At 39.6% G+C, this 17,507-nt stretch overlaps 1 protein-coding gene across 1 annotated transcript in view; it reads left to right on the top strand.

Moving 5' to 3' along the window:
- Positions 1-17,507, top strand: part of grid2 (glutamate receptor, ionotropic, delta 2) — a 631,726-nt gene that overhangs the window by 438,416 nt on the left and 175,803 nt on the right. Inside the window, 2 exon segments of the mRNA XM_034691895.1 lie at positions 8,560-8,733; positions 13,255-13,416. Coding sequence (XP_034547786.1) covers positions 8,560-8,733; positions 13,255-13,416 — 336 coding nt within the window.

Raw genomic sequence — 17,507 nt, 5'->3', positions numbered from 1 at the left:
ACACAGCAGGGGGTCTATGCTTCTATACTCTCACACACAAACAACAGCCAGTGTATGAAGCCAACCACACACATGAGCAGATGTAACAGGGAAAGATACCAAAAAGACCCATTGCTGTAGGAACAATGCAGACCCATATTCTGTAAGACAAGATCCTTAGATGTTTTATCGTACTTTACTTCTCTTCTCTCTGATCCGTTTTCAAACCAAAGCCTGTAATGCTATTAATGCTGCATGGCTCAAGCATTCCTCGTACTTGCCTACTTAAGCAAAGAAAGTATTCTTGTCTGAACCGAATGTTATTGTGCATTGCGTCCATTAATGCTGCAGAGACAGGCAATTATTATTTTCTGATGTTCACTTTGAAAATGTCAGTCTTGCTGTAAGAAAGGTTTTTACTTGTTCCTCATTGAAATGGATGAGAGGCTGTCGTAACATTGTCAGAATCCTTAGGCAACCTCTCACAGTTGTTTTTGCATCTTCTTAAAAGCTTGTACTTGTACGGACTAAAAGGAAGGAATAAGCCTTGACCATGTGCTCAATGAAGATGACAGACTTATCTAGATAATAAAAAAAAAAAAAAAATCTAGATAAATCTGTTCCAAACAGGCACTCTGTATTAGTTACTGACTCCACAGAAGGACTGTTATGCCACTTAAATGTGTCTCCTCTGCTAATTAAAACATATTGCACACTATCATGCAACACTAGAGACTTAATGTAACACTAAGGAATATACTGCACAAAATATGTCATATACTTTTCTCACAGTCTGTCTTCATATACTTTGGCAGATGGCATTGTCAAGCAGCCTACCGGGCAGTCTATCATTACCTGACTCCCTGGTAGGCTCAGTTCACATAGTTGTCTAAAAGACAGCGTTCACATTGTTCCGCGTCCTGTCAAGCATCTGGTATTGTCTCACTCTCTTCAGGCTTCCTGGCAGCGCCTTTGTTTTCTGGGAGGCTTAACATGTCATTCATTCAGCCTGTGTGTATGTCTCGCTGCATGTAGCCTGTAACACTTTGTACCTGCTGCCTTTGAGGAATCACAGGTTGAAAAGAGTCTAGCAGGCCTTTTACTTCCCTGTTCCTGCAATGTTTAAATAACGGCAGCAAATCCTACTTACTTATCCTACTTAGCATATCACCAAGTCGGACTATGTTTCAACCATCAATATAGCTAATTTATGCTTCCTTTAAGGATGAAAATTGTTGCAGACATTCCAAGCAACATACAGTAGCTGTCACTGGCCACATACTCTCACGCATCCTTGACACTGGGATTGCCCTTAAACAGTGCATCCACTACGGTGCACTCACACAACCCTGTCCCACATGAAGCTCCACTTCTTCTTCACTGCCATTCATGTGCCATTCAGTTCCCGATTTGTGCCCAACTGTTCTGATGTAGTTGTCAGTCCCTGTGTCCGGGTGAGGTGTCATATTTTATCTTATCTTTAGAGCTTTGAACCAAGCCAGACAATCTTTCCTCAGACGTTCTATTTCCCAAAATATTTTTTTCCTATGTCTTTTGCTGATATTGTTTGAATTGTTGGATGAACAGCTTCACACTGCATCCATTATTTCTGATGGTGCTGCATCTATTGGTCTGTATTAGTAAGCTTTCAGGAAACATGCAGAAATGAAGACGAAATAAACGCAGTACGAGCAGAATGAACGTTTGCAAATTATCAAAAAAGCAAGGCAGCAAATAAAAATTGGGTCAAGTTGAAAAAAAATGTTGTCACCCACCGTGTATACCTTATTTTATATGATGGTTTCTGACTTAATAAATTCAAAAATTAAAGTGTCTATTGGGAATGAGTTAGAAAAATAAGGAGAAAAAGTTGTTATAAATTATTAAAATCTTTACATTGGATTGGCTCATGGCCGTCATGTCATACAGAAATGTGACTGTTACTCCTTGCGAACAGGCATCAGACTACACAGGGCACAAGAGCCTGTCAGGTATCATCACAGGCCAGCAGTGTTACCGTTAAAAGTGTTGTTCCTGTAAGTCAGGCACATCAGTTAGCGCAACACTTAACACTTTGGACTCAGACGTCCTATTGTTCTGACATGTACAGCACCTCAGCCCTTTCACCCTACAGATTCAACCGTCATGTTATTCACATGACACCGCCAGGCTCTGTCACATGCGCTGAGTTCACTTAACCAAAGGTCACGACACGGTTTAAGTTGTCATTGAAAGCAAGCGAGAATCCGTCAAGCAGAATGAGCACAATGGGAGCAGACAGGAAAGGGTCATATGCAGATTTGGAGGCTAAATTTACATCTCTCTCTCTCTCTCTCTCTCTCTCTCTCTCTCTATCTATCTCTCTCTCATGCTGTCTGTGCACATGCATTGGCAAAACCTGAAGGTCTGTTCTCAGGTGTTCAGATGCCTGTACCACTGGTTTAAAATCCAAAGCCCACTTGCACAAGATGGTAGTCTGCATTCTGAAGCAGAGCAGTAGGCTAACTATGGGGTAGCTTCAAAGGTTGCACTGATGATTTAGCCCCAAAATTAGAAGAGTCACTGATATTCAGCTCAACTGCTTTAATCCTATTGTTGTGAGCAGGATTTGAGGTTATTTTGCCACAGTAGTTCTGAGAGATGAGAGAATTAAAAAGAGCGCAGTGAATACTGACTAGATGAGGGAAAAGGGAGATAAAAGCAGAAGAAACAATGGATGTCCAAAAGTGAAAGAGAAAAAGGGAGGAGATATGAAGAGTAGTGAGATTAAAGTATGCCAATATCAGTTTCTGTGTTATTCTCTATGGTAAGAGATTCAAATGCACCAATCAACTTGTATTCTGCATAACTGAAATGTCTAGGTGAAGAAAAGTTGAACAAAAGTGGAACCTCTCAGCATATTGTGATACATTCAGATTATATTTTGACAGATTATGCTGAAAAGTTAAATATGCTTTTATGCTTTTCGGTCAATGTCCAGCAGGCCAGCCCACAATATACAGTATATCAGTGCTTCAATGCAAACCATTAATGTCGGGTTGATGTTAACAATGGGGCAGTTGTAGAAAACAGAGAATCAAGCTGTATTAGATATTTATGTGTCTGCTCAGTCGGTTCAAGCATTCATGAGGAAGCAAAGCTTGATGGGGCTCCTTCTCCATTTTCTTTCCCTCTCATTCACTCAAAACTGTAGTAAAAATCACAAATGCACCAAAGTGTAATAAAGAAAAGCTTCATACTCCTTTTTTTAATGATGCAGTGTCCTAATCCATCAACATCAAGATTAAAATTCACTCACAGCATATTTGCAAGTAGACACAACACTCCCTCTATGGGCTTTTTATATGTGAAGTCCTCTGGTAGAGTATTTAAAATGGATGAGTGCCTGTGATATTTTGTCATACGTAATGTCTCCTAGTACTGGTTCTTTGGAGGATGAATATTCCTGTGTGTGAAAGTGTTCTCCCTCCCTGTGGTTTATTATGGATGAGGGGGCACTGTATGGTTGTCATAACTCTGCTTTATCTACAGCCAGCAGTCAGACAGCCCCACTGAGGGGGAGTTCACAGTTCATAATTGATCATCCTTCCTCTCCACATCTCCTTCGTTCTGCTCAGGATGAGCGGATGAGGATGAGGAGAAATAATAAGGGACACTCATGGCTCCTCTTTCCCTTAAGTTTGGAGGAGAACTCCTCTGCTCGTTTATGAATCTCTTCATCGCCCTTCACTTCCTGTCTTGCCAACATTCCTCATCTCCCCTGTTGCGGTTCTCACTCTTTTTCTCATCATTTCCTCTCTATCCATCTATTTCTGCATTTTCTGTCTGACAAGGGAATGAGCATATAGTAATGAAATGAGATAGATTAGGCTTTTCTGTCATTTTTGGCTCCAAACATATCACTGCGTGATACCCAGTGAAAGCCATGTAACTGGAATTTGGGGGATTTTCACGCTTTGAATATAATTGAAGGATTATGTGGTCTTCCAAGGTTTAAGTGTGATCCATCTGCAAACCTTTGGTCAATGAAACCATATCAAAACCAATTATACAAACTCCAAAAACGTACCACAGCCAATGTCAGCCATTGTCGGTGAAATCATACTGAAGGTGACAGTAATCTTGGTATTGAATCTCAGTTTAATCAAAGCACATTGTTATTTGTAGAGAGGTGTCTGCAGACGGAGAACCAGTTAACAGTTGTGCTCACTATGCACACTTAAAAGTTTCCCAATGACTGCAGACATCCTACACTTGTATTGATGCTGATGGATCTTAAGAGTTTTGTTTAAGGCAAATTTGAGATTCCCATATCCTGCTTTTCCCTCTGTGACCTTGCAGCTCATTAGCTGTCTGTTTCTTAACAGTCATAAGACCAAGGGCGTAACCAGGGGATAGCATGGACCTTCCCTGATATGTACTTGACTGCCTCATGTGCTATTTTTAAATGCTAATCTATGACTGACCACCTTTCCAGCTGGAGACAGGGCTTACGTTCTGATCAACTTGTTGGGCATTTATATGTAGCATATATCTTTGGTCGGTACCTTGTAGAGTTAATTTGGAGAAAACAGTCTTCACTGGGAGAAAACTGCTGCATATTCAAAAAATGATGCAACTTCAGAAAAAGCTGAAAATACATTAACAATGCAGATCCAAAATCGCAAACACAGAAAGCACATATAAAAGACAACGCTGCAAATTGAGACATATCAAGGAAAGTGCCCCAGGCCTATCTGAGGCAGTGAGTGGAACAATTTATGAGCTGTGTTTTTTTTTCCCCTGCTTAACTTCATGTATTCTAGATAAAAAGCTGAATGTATTATTTAGATAAGAAAGTGCTGTAACATAACCACAGGGAGCAAAGTTTGAATTACAGTAGCTGCCGGGCTAATTGAGAGCTCCATAGCTAACGCACACTCTGTGCGCGTTGGCCGATGCTAGACAGTCAACTTATAGTACCGCAAGCTGAACTGTGCAGCTATCTGAGAATTGAATGAATCAATGAATTTGTAAAGTGATATTAAGCTGTGTTTCTGCACTGCAGTCAGGGAGACTTGACCCTCCAGAGATGTCTATTTTTGTGTGGTCTGATAAAAAAATATCCATTGCCTCATCTTCCTCGCTCTCTCCCATCAGTAATAAATGACAAAAAATGGTTCCCCTCAGAACCCCTAAAGGCCTGGAGCACTCCCGTTGTTACATCTGGATTAGAAGTGTTTCTTTTGCATGTTTTTCTAGTTTTGCATCATTAATGTATTTACAGGATGTTAGTTATTAATGCAGTTTTTTTGTCTTTTTGTATCTTTTTTTAAAATTCTCTGTACATTTTCATGGCAGCATTTATTTTGGACTTTTGCATGTCGTTATGATTTAACATAATTTCTGAATTTGCAGCATGTCTCTCCAACTGAAGCTAAAATGGGCCTTTGTAGATCTTTAAGCCTTGGCGGCCATCATAAATGTAACTTATGTATAATACCTGAATGTTGTTGAAGTAAAACTGATAAGTAGAAACAGAAATTGCTAATAAAGTTAAGTCAGATATATGTTTTACCACCCCTGCATAATGAAGATAGTAAGATCGAAATGTGCAGTCAGGGTGTAACTGAACCAAAACAGAAAAAGATCCAGTCCAAAAATATCATAAAACACATAATAAAACACAGATTTGAAGAAGTGACGGTGGAAAGGAAAGCCAGAGAAGTTTGAGAGGCTGTTGATTAAATTTGCCCAAAGTGAATGAGCTTTCCAAGATCTGTTTTGTTTTGTTTTTCCCAACTTTGAACCTTTCTATACAAGCAAAACAGAGGGATTTGGTGTTCTCCTCGCAAAAAAGGGGAGATCAGGGAAAGAAAGGGTCGTGGAATAGATAAAAAACAGCTTTTTTTCACCCTCATCTACAGATTAGGATAGAGACAGGAGGATTTGGTGCCTCTGGGGGAGATGATGATGAGAAAGGGAGGGGATGATGAGAGAAAGGGCGGAGGACAAAGTTAAGGGGGGTCAGGGAAGAAGTGCCAAAAAGAATTGAGGTTGAGGGATATGTTGTTTTTTTAAACTTTTGATTCCTATTTTCGAATAAAACACTGCAGATGAGGATTCAGGGCTCTCAGGCAATTGGGGAAAGGATGGAGAGGTGATGGGTGGAGGCCGATGGAGATGCCTGCAGACCCAAACTTGAAGTTTATGGAGTAAACAACTCATGATTCATTCCAGATACGAGCTGCAGGGCGTTTTGGAAGTTCTTACCCGAAGCCTCTGGTGTCAATGTGTTGATTTTGGTGCATAGAACTGGGGGTCACTAAGCCATCCTCGGGACCGAATGGCTTAAAAAATTCATGTTGTTTGGGGAGGAATGGATTGCCTATAATACTTCTACTTTTGTTCAAATGCTGATTAGGACTTAATGATGGAGCAGGTTGTTGAAAACAAGGCGGATATTCACCAAATGGGTGTTATGATTAATTTTCTCAAGCTATTAATGTGACTTTCAGGAGTAGTTATTTCCTCCTTCTTTTAAAGGCCAAATAAAATGATTTGGATGAGGTTTACATTTCAGATTAAATCAAATACTCAACAGAAAGTTAAGATATGTTAAGAGATGTGAAGTGGCCTGTGGGAAGTTAAGGGAGAACTCAGACATGAAGTGTATATCAAGTGTGCACCCTCACCTCCTCCTTCCTAAGACCCCTGTGTATGTTTGTGTGCTCAACATGAGAGCGTGTTGAATTTAATGTGTTCTTTATGTCAGTATGTGTGTGTTATGTCAGTATACTCTATATACGTGTCACATTAATTTAGCCTCAGGATTTTACAGCACGCAACCCTGAAAGTCACAGTGGGTGAAGTCTGTTAAGTTTGTCTCCAGAGGCATCAAGATGCAAACAGAACGTGACGGAAGATGGACAAAGACCTGTTGTGAAGAAAAATCTCAAAATGATTCCCCCTTTACGGTTTCAGTGTGTCTCTGTGTGTGTGCGCATTGGTGCATCTATATCTGTTTGAGTTTGATCCTTTGAGTGGGGTACTCTGGGTAATTCTTGCCTGACGATGTGTCTTCGCCTGCCCTTGACTACCCGCTGTGAATCTTAATTCTTTTTTGGCTCACAGATCTGCTGTTTAAGCAATTTTCAGCTTTTTCTGTCTGTCCTGTATCTTTTTTTGTTTGGCTTTGTGACTCAGATCCCCTCAGGGTTTTTTATGTAAGCAGCAGTTTAGGATTTCTGCCACGTTTTAGCCCCCAAAAGCCTGCAAATAGCCTCCTTACTTTAACTGGTCTGGAAGTATTACCACAGGGCGGTATTACAAGGTGAAAGCTACTCGATTATTTTGATTCTTCTTGAAGCTTTATAAACCCATTTATAAGTGTTTATATTTTTAATGATGTATTTCAATGGTTGATCCATAATATAAGTTCACTAACTATTTTCAGAAATGTTATTGGATTTGAAAACTGAAGAGTGTGGAAGCTTTGAAACTGCATCAAATCAGTTTGAGAAGCTGATGCACAATGGTGCATCTAGAGCAAGGCCATATATCAGCCCAATTAAAATAGATGAGTACAGCTATACCAATGAGGCCTATATATTCATCTAATTACTATTGATCACATCCCATGAGGATTCATAGGTCTTAATGAACGTTAATTAAATTCAGATGCAAATAGCCATCAAGGCGGTGGTACCTGTGATATTATCCTTCACCGATGTGAAGACAGTGTGTGTGATGGCTTGTTTATCAATGTGTATTATCAGGCAGGGCTCCATCCATCCTGTCAAGCCAGCTGCCATGTTCAATTTAAGAGGAATCAAAAGGCTTTTGCGTGATAGGAAGGCTTCAGAACAGTTTGCACAAATATTCTTGGCTTTAAAAAACACTCAGATACACAAACACAGACAATCACTGCACAAGTATACAAAGAAAGCAAAGGCTGCCTCGGTTGGTGGCAGTGTTACCTCCACCAGGGACGATAAACGTCAGCTCTCATCTTGTCTCAGCGTGACCCCCCTGCACTTGCTGAGGATGGATGGAGATCCATGGATGGAGAGAGGCAGAGAGACTGTGTCCTAGGGCTAAAATTAGCAATGATTCCTCCCCAAGGTTTTGCAAGGACATGCAGAGAACGTGCAAACACACATGTATGAATACAACAAGCACAAACACACACTCAGACACACAAATACATGCTTTTACTCTCCTCTTCCTGCTTCCCTCTGCTGACATGTACCTTTCATTCCTAATAAGTATTTTCACAGATGATGCAGACAATCATTTTGACTTGCACAGTGTGGTGAAAGTAGAGCATATAAAACAAGGTCAAAGCCTTTTAAAAAATGTCTTTTGAATAAAAAATTTGAAGTGTAATGGTCTGCAGGAGCCCCAACCACATTTTTATTGTGGTTACTGTTCTATGTATTTTTCTTGTCAGGAATGTTCACTGTATGTCTTCTGCAACAATAAATTACATTATGGAGTTGTTGATATTGATTTTTTCTTCTCACTCTCTTACTCAACCCCCTCATCACATCCCCATCACCACCATCCTTCTCCTCTCCACCCTCTTTTCCCTCTTCCCAGGAGATCTCTGACTACGACTTGCAGGAGTTAGTCATGAAATCAATCGGTCGGCTGACATTGGTGCGGCAGACGTTCCCCATGCCCCAGAACTCGACCCAGCGCTGCGTCAAACACAACCACAGGATCAACACGTCCCTCTGTGACCCTAAAAACCCCAGGGCTCAGCAGCTAGAGGTGAGGAAAGCACGTTATCATGTTTGAAATGAGATCTAACAACCAAAAGTTTATGGTTTGTCAGCTTTTAGCCACAAACAATTTCTATGGGTGTATTTGGAGTCTAGTACAATACAGAAGAGTCAGTAAACATTGTAATGAGAAGTGGGCTTTGGAATAAATCTAGTTGAAGAAAGCTGAGGGTCCTATAGCTAGTTGCTGAGTTCTTCCAAATGTCTGCTTGATGTTTCAGGAAAAAACAACAAACTTTGCCTTCTGCTCTCTTCAGATCCATGTTACATTTAGTTTGTCTTATGTCTCTTTGCAGATGACTCACTTGAAAATATGTGCATTTTTTTTACTATTCTAGTGTCAACAAGCAAATTCAGTTTAGATGTTCTATAGCAAATGTTTGTCACTTCAGCATCCTTACAGTGAGCTAGAAAGCCGCTCACTTGTTGCCAAAATATCAATATCAACAGAGCTAGCCAAAAAAACACTGACAGTGGGGAGAACCTTCAAGCCTTTGGTGTTTTATCAGCTTGAAGTGGGATGAACTGGAGTGATGAGTCACCAAAGAACGAGACTTTATGTCCAGCCATTTATTTGACGTGAAGAAGAGAGGGATATCCAGGAGGTACTGTGTACAGTGAGGGCCACCGGCTTCACTAGGCAACTTTAAACCCTACAAAAGGCAGCACTGTGATTAGTACAACTATGAGTACTTAAAGTAAAAGAGCTTGGTTTTTGGTAAATCACCTTCCGAAACATCACAAGCCCATCACAATGGAGGGGAAAATGTCCAAGCTGTATTTCTTCTTAACATAAATTTTTTATGACAGATTGTCAGTCATTTTTCAGGCTCATTTCAATGCAAAGACGATTCTGTATTTTTTATGACCCAGTGTCAAGAGACGTAGTAAGACTATCGCACACACAGTGGTGGTAAAGTAGAGTCCTTAAAACGTCATGCAGTCAGTTAAGATGTGTGTGGTATTATCGTATCGTGCTGTACATGCACACATCCTCTGGTATACTCTCAGATGGTCTTCTTCTAGCAGTGCCCTCTGGGGGCTTTTGAATTTTTCAAAATGTTTCAAAACTCAAAAGAGCCTAACATCAGTAATGTATTTAAAAGCTGCTCTGGTGCTCCATTTCTGTCTTTTAAATCTCCTCCTGGTGTTTTAGTTTGACATTTCAACTCATCTCCCAATTTGAAAGCTTCCCATTGCACAAAGCTGGTGAAGTTGAAGCTGTCACAGCTTGTGCCTGTGAGGTTTTTCACCTGCAACATTAATCATTTGGGGGAAAGTTTGCTCCCGTCTGTATGAGTGTTTATCTTCCATGACATCCTAGATTGAAAAAAAAAAAGTATGGTCATTGAAAACACTGGGACAGTTTATATCCCCCGCCTCCACATTTTTCTGGACTTATTTTTATATTTCTATGTTTGTATTTCTTATTTATTTATTTATTTATTTACTTACATGTCCCCTTGGGTGGCAATATGTATGCAATTATTAAACCTATCTGTGTGTATGTGACTCATCAAGCTGCCATCAAATAGAGCGGAGAGAAGGGAACACATTCTTATTTATGTGTCAAGACAAAAATATGAAATTGACTTAATGTGCTGTTGATTTATGTTGGATGCATACGCCCCTGGGGGAGCACATTTGATGAAAGTTGGAAGTACATTGAAAGGCAGAGACGTGCTCTTAATGTTTATGTGGGTCTCTGCCTTTTAAGTCCTGAGACAGTTCTGCTCCAGGCTTACACCCACTGTAATCTGCGAATGGACATTAAAGTGTTTATTAGTTTTTAATGGAATTAAATCAAATAATGAAATGAAAAAGAAATCTAAATACAAATGGTTTTTTTAATCAAAACGTTGATTGATGCACAAAGGTTCGAGCCTCGATATACAGTACTCAAAGTACAGCTATTTAATGCATCAACATTGTTAACTCCTGAAGCCCTGAGGCATTCAGTAATGTAAATAATGCTCTACTCGTGTGTTATAATATGAATCGAGTGCTCCTCAAGTGTAAAAAGCTATTATCAAGACTCAAGCCCTCCAACGTATTCATTATTTGTCAGGTCAAGCCCAGACGTAAGTGTTTACTGTACTGTAGAATGATGAGGGGTGTGCATGTGCTACTGTATGATTGTATGTGTGGGGCCTATTCAGTGAAGGACAGAGTGTTTTTGTGTATCAGGCAAAGAGAGGCCAAATTAAAACGAGTTGTACACATATTAAAGCTGGGGTTGGTAATCAGATTTAGATACACTTTTTGTTATACTGGTTAAAATGATCTTTATGTCCTGATGGCAATCAATACATAATGTGTTCTTAAAAAAGAGAGAAGAAAATCTGCTATCTACAGCCGCAGTAAACCTGGGAAAACACCAACCAATCGTCCTTTTTTGGGTCCCAAAATTTTAAACCAATCAAATCTCGTCCTGCCGTTCTGCCCGCCTCCTGCGCGTACATTTCCCAGGCGTGTACTCCTTGTCCCCGTCCCCTGCCTCTGCTTCCCCTGACTCTATTTACTGTCCCTCTCGCTCAACCTCGGGCCTGTCCCCTCTGACCGGATGAGGTGCTTTGCTCAGGACTGTAGTCAGGATCAGAGTCTAAAAAGCTCTCACCACGGGGGCTCTGACAAGCAGAAGAATGAATGACATTTAGTAAGTCCTACAGAAAATGTAGATGTATTGTAGCGCCCGTCCGGACACTGTAGGGATGATGAGCCGATTCGTGAACACGTTGAGTTTTACTAACCGGTCACTGTCGGCTCCGAGGGATGAGGGGAGGGGTTAGACGGAGTCCTGAGGACATGCTACATTCAAATTAATGCTAGTTTTCAGAGACTACCAACCCCTGCTTTAATGTTGACATCCTGTGTGTGTATGTGCGTGCATGGGATTGTGAGTGGGTGATTTAAGAGGGAGAGAGGTATGAGAGAGAGTGAGGAAGCAGATCTGCTCAGCGGTCAGAGAGTGGCCCAGAAGCCCAATTTCACACTGCACTGAAGCATATCAACTCAGGCTGACCACGCAAGCACACACACACACACACACACACACACACACACACACACACACACACACTGACTGACACACACTTATAATGTCCGCTTGGAGTGCAGAGCCCACTGATCATTGAAGCTCCCCGTAGAGCGCTAGATTTTCACTTTAATTTTTGTGAGAACAGGCAGTAGGCAGAGACAGTAAGACAGAATGATGGACAGACACAGACAGCAGTGAGAGTGTGGGTACTTGCAGTGTCAAGTTAGAGAAAAGTTAGTTTTAACATTAACTTGACACTGATTTTCTTATATTTAGTCTATTTGTGTGACAGGTAGCAAATTAAGCTCATTATTATAACACATTCATTTATTTCCTTCTATACATAATTTTTTTTCCTGTGTGGGGGAAATTATATTTAAAAAAAAGTTTATCTGCAGAACAACACTTTAGCTTGAAATGTCAAGCTGTGTGTCATGTCATATTACGTGATGCGGATGGATTCAGTATTTTTCACATTGAAGTCAACATGAATACATGTCAGATTAGTTTATCTCTGCTATACACTGTAATGCAGTGATAAGAGGTGCTTTATAAATAAATACATCATGCCATTCAGCACTATGATGGCAGCATCTAGTCTTCTTGACTTGAGTGACTTTACCTGACATTTAACCATTTTGAGTGTTAAAGAAATCTTTAGTTTTGATCTCTGAATTATTTTGATACTTGAACGTTGTCATGAAATCACGTTTTTTAAACTGAGTAAAAAAAAAAGTTGAAGTTTATTTCTGTGGACAAACTGCAGAATTAACTTTATTAGTGACTGGCTTGTCAGTAGAAATGTCAGGATTTTTGTTTATGATTTACTGTTGTGGACAATCTCTTGATTGTTCTCTCATAAGCATTAAGGCAAGAGGCTGGATGAATCACAGAAGGATCAATCACAGACTGAATAAACCCTCCTGCTTATCTTTCTCACCTCCCACTTTCTTTTTTTGTTGTGCCAAGGACCTGTCAATACATTTTAATTAATGCCATCCTTAAAGCATTTACCTCTGTCTGAGTGTGTTTCTTTGAGTGGGAGTGCAAAAATGTTAAAAAGGAGCCATGATTGAGGTGAAAGAAGAAGATAGAGAAGGAAAGGAGTCGCACTGAAACTCAAAGCTCGATGTTTTTTCCTTCGTATTTGATCAAAGCGCTGATGGATATAAATGCTACTGAAGTATTTAGCTTTGATAACATTTCAGCTTGAAAGGGTTTGGCCTATTTCTCTCACTTATTAACAAAATCTGCATGTCTGTATTTGGTCCATCTTTCAAAAACCAGACTCCCAAACTAGAGCAACCAAGACTTTGATCACTTGAAATTCATAAGAGTGTCAGTTTCTTGTTACAGCTTGATCCGCAAGCAGCATTATGCAAAAGTAAACTATCCTCATATATTCTGTAACTTGTTCATTCTCCCTCTTTCTGTATGCCTTACTAACTTTTCTGCAATTTTCCCCCCACATAGATCACCAACCGCTACATCTATGATAGTGTGTTGCTGCTGGCCAACACTTTCCACAGAAAGTTGGAGGACAGGAAGTGGCACAGCATGGCCAGTCTCAGCTGCATCAGGAAGAACTCCAAGCCATGGCAGGGAGGCAAGAGCATGCTGGATACTGTCAAAAAGGTATGAAAATACAAAATGAAACACTGTCCTCAACTCCCAAGGAGAGGTTTTCAGCACATATACAGACATGCACACTCACATATACACACGTATGCAGGCACTCAGGAAGGCCAGTGCTATATGCATCTGAATTAAAGAACATCAGCCAAAGAAAAGCTCACTTTAATAAAGACACATGACCCTCTATGATGCAAATGATTTATTCTAAATGTACTTAGAGATATTCAACTCAGTAACTCATGCTACCATAACACTGTACTATCCTGAAAAGGTATAGGCCTATATTTTTATGTATAATACATAATCCTCCACCTTATTTATTTATGGATTAATTTGTACAGGTAATACAAATGATATAATAATTTAATAACAATGTTCATAATCAAAGGTTTTAAAGGTCAAGGTGTAAGGGAAATTATTTAATAAGCAGGTGGTTATGTAAATTAGAATCCGCTCATGGTGAGCAGGACCCACGTGAATACTTACAAACTTTACTACCAGGGCATTTCTGAACCATCTTGAACCTACCATTGTATACAGATAAGACAAGAAGTCAATAAGTGACTTAAACAAACAGTAAAAGTACTGTTACAATCAGAAAAACCAACAGTTCTCCCAATTCCCAAATTTACTTGTAATGTTGCTGTTCTGAGACCCAAAGTCACCTATTTCAAATCTGACTTTGAGTTGTCCATGTGTTTAATCAGCCTTCCGCGGCGCCCTGCTGCTGTGTGATAACTGTAGTTGTGTTTGTGCCAACTTGAAAACAGCTCATAAATACTTCATGTTTCAAATAGCAGAAACATAGTGTTAAAAATACTCTCATTATAGTACCTGCCAAAAAATGAAGCCCTTACCTAAAACAAAAAAAAAAACATATTTTTGTTACTGTAGTTAAAAAAAAAAGAAACATGCCCGTTCTCTAACCTAACTAAATCACACAGGCACAAATTCAGATGTGTTCCTCTTTTTAGATGAGTCTCCTGTGTATCTCTTAGCAAGAGGAAAACACGTTTCTCACACTTTTCATTTAGGGAACATGTATTTGCATTTCAAGACATTCTGCTCGTTACAAGAACATTTGGAGACCAGGCGCCATTGTTTCTTAGCTGAGACACTGTAATTGAAACAGCAAGATGCAGTCTCTGCTAAATTCATTTATACAATGCCATCACTTGCTAGAACTAAAATCCCCTCTAGGGATGAGGAGTGACATAGAGGAGGCTTTAAATAAGTCTACTATTGTTCTTATTACATGAAAATCCAATTTTTCTTCATTACTTCCACTGAAAGTTTACAAGTTTCTGTGCTTAGAAGACTTCATGAACTAAGTGCTTATGAATTCAAAGGATTGAAAACCTTTCAAAAACATGCATCAATCAGCAAGTTTGCTCAGCTCCTGAATAGTTGACTTTTGGGAGATAGAGGATTTCATCCTGCAGCTGTGATTTTTATGAATCTCTGTATTTCACCTTGAGTTTTTTAGGTTGGCGTCTGGCAACACTTTCATCACTGTTAAATCCAATTGGATCAATGCCCTCTGTTTTGATATCAATAAAAAAGTACTCCAGGGAAGGCAGTTTGACTGAATGATGAAGCCAAGTGAAATGCTAATTTAGGATTAGTGTCAGACAATAATAAATGCAGCGCAATGGCTTTTATATCTATCTCTGAATTTCACCTTGAGATGAGGCTGGGCTTTGGCAACACTTTCATCAGCCAGCTCCGGCTGTTAGAGCAGCCCTGATGGCTGTCTCAACAGAGCTGTGTTAAAGAGCTCTGAGCAGTAATAGAGTTCAGTTCAGCAGCCTGGCATCAGTTCCATTTTACACTGTATCAGCAGTGTGTTAGACACTGTGCATAGCTGTGTGTTTAATCAGCGTTTTTGTATGTGGGGCCATTATGGTAATGATAAATACTCATTTGCAGCTGTTGACAAGAAGCTCTATTGATGTTGACATTTGGTGTTCAGTGACAAACTCAGAACAGAGAATGAAATGTAGAAAGTAAAACTGCTGTTACATCAGTCCCAAAAGTCTAAGTGTTTGTTGTTTATCAGCTGTTTTGGTATGGGCTGCAAAGCTGTCATTGGCTGCTGTAAATCCTCCTTTGGGTCTTGGTAGTTCAACTGGATAGGTTTAGGTTTCATTTAATGCTATATTGATTACTTTTTAAAGCACAGTAAGTCCTTCGATGCAGCCTGAGATTTTTTGCCAGGACCAGAGACTTTATCAAAGTCTGAGCTTAAATCTTCCAGATTAATTATCGCTCTTATTATAAACCACAGAGTTGTTTACTTTCATCTTAATATTAAAGCTTTCATTAATATAAAACTAATTTCATGTCCTCTTTCTTATTTATTTCTCATTTTTCCAGCCTGTCTCTCTGGCCCAGTGGCATGTTCTTTGTATCAGGTGCAATTAAAGGGGAGATAATTGTTAGAATGTATTGTGCCAATACTGAGCTGCCAACATTAATTAACTGAATAATTATGAAAGGCAATGAACAGGATCGTGCTGCTGCCCAGCTTCCAAGAAAGCAAATAAACATGCAGTCTATTAAGTCTGACGGTTTGTGTGTGTGTCTGTGTGTGTGTGTGTGTGTGTGTGCGCGTGTGTGTGTGTGTGTGTGTGTGCGTGTGCGTGCGTGTCGTTGACCCTTGGGAATAAAATAATCAAATGTAGTAACGATACATGTCAAATAGCACTTCATATATGAACAATATCATACAGACTATTCAGTCATGTAATAATAAATAACTACTCAAAAGTGATGATCCAACTCAGTTAAAATACTGTAGACACATAAGTTCTTTGATGTTGATTTATGACTGATTTATCATCAGCAAAGAAACATAAAAACAAACAAAAAATCAAAGTAGACAACATCTTCTTGTTAACTTTGACGTTTGGCATCATTATGCTGAGATAGTTGTGGGCTACTGTATAATATGGTCACTCAACTTCATGCCTGACTATATGACAAAGGGTTTTTGTTTCTTCGAGATACAGCACATCTGTATATGATTTAGGCCCGCTGTCATTCACGACTGTTGCAGGGGAATGGAAAATGAAGAAAGACAGTGATCACTGGGAGTGAGAATGGCACAAAAGTAGGCCAAGTAATTCAACAACTGAGGCGAAATGATTGCAGCAGAGACTTTAAACAATTGTCAAGCAGTCAAAATATATGGTGACGCAGAGTGTCATGTCTGAAGATGGCGAGCCCAAAAGGACCGTCTTGAAAATGTTCACCATCAAAGAGACTCATACCATAGTCCTCAAAGCGGCTGCTTATAATAGACTGACCAGAGAGCAAGAGTATGTTACAGAGAAACACATAAGGGTATGCCCATTAACAGAGCCATCATCCAACTGAAAGCCTTGTAGATCACCATTGAGGCTACAGGTTGTTTTAACTTTGATGGTATTAATGGTAAACACCAGTAGTGCAAGTGCCTTACTTACACATTAAATTATGATTTGATTGAATGCAAAACTTTATTAGATTATAAATTGAAAATATTGTATTATCCAAAATATATTAAAACAACAAACGTTTTATTGGATGTGTTTCTATTATCATTATTCTCAAATGGCAATTGCTTCGATAAATGGTATAAAAAATTGTTTCCAAAAATGCTCTTCAAAAGGGGGTTGTCTTATATCAGGGTCATTGTACCAGTAAGGTAATTCTGAAAATGTTTACTATTTCAGTGAACAGATCAGTCAAAGTTTCTTTAAACATTACCTTCACACCAAGCATTCACAGGGTGTGTTGTCTGAGTTTTACTGATGAATACCAAAAAGAATACAGTGAACTGAAAATGTGTACATGCTATGCACATCTATATGTAAATGCATAACCCATTTCACCCTATATGGATGACACAAATTTAATTTCACACACACAGGTGTAAGTACACACATGATTCACAAAGAGGAAATATAACACCTCTCCCTCCCCAAAGCAGGAACAGTGTCAACTTCACTGACAGGTCACACTACTGGAAGGCAGGGCAAAAGGGATGTGACTGGCACCGTTTGTAAATCCACCTCCACTTATTCTGCCCCAGGTGCAAGAAGTGTCAA

Source organism: Notolabrus celidotus, chromosome 9 (assembly GCF_009762535.1).
Source record: "Notolabrus celidotus isolate fNotCel1 chromosome 9, fNotCel1.pri, whole genome shotgun sequence".
Taxonomy (NCBI): Eukaryota; Metazoa; Chordata; class Actinopteri; order Labriformes; family Labridae; genus Notolabrus; species Notolabrus celidotus.
The sequence above is the reverse complement of the archived record's forward strand: the minus strand, read 5'-3'. Positions and strand labels throughout refer to the sequence as shown.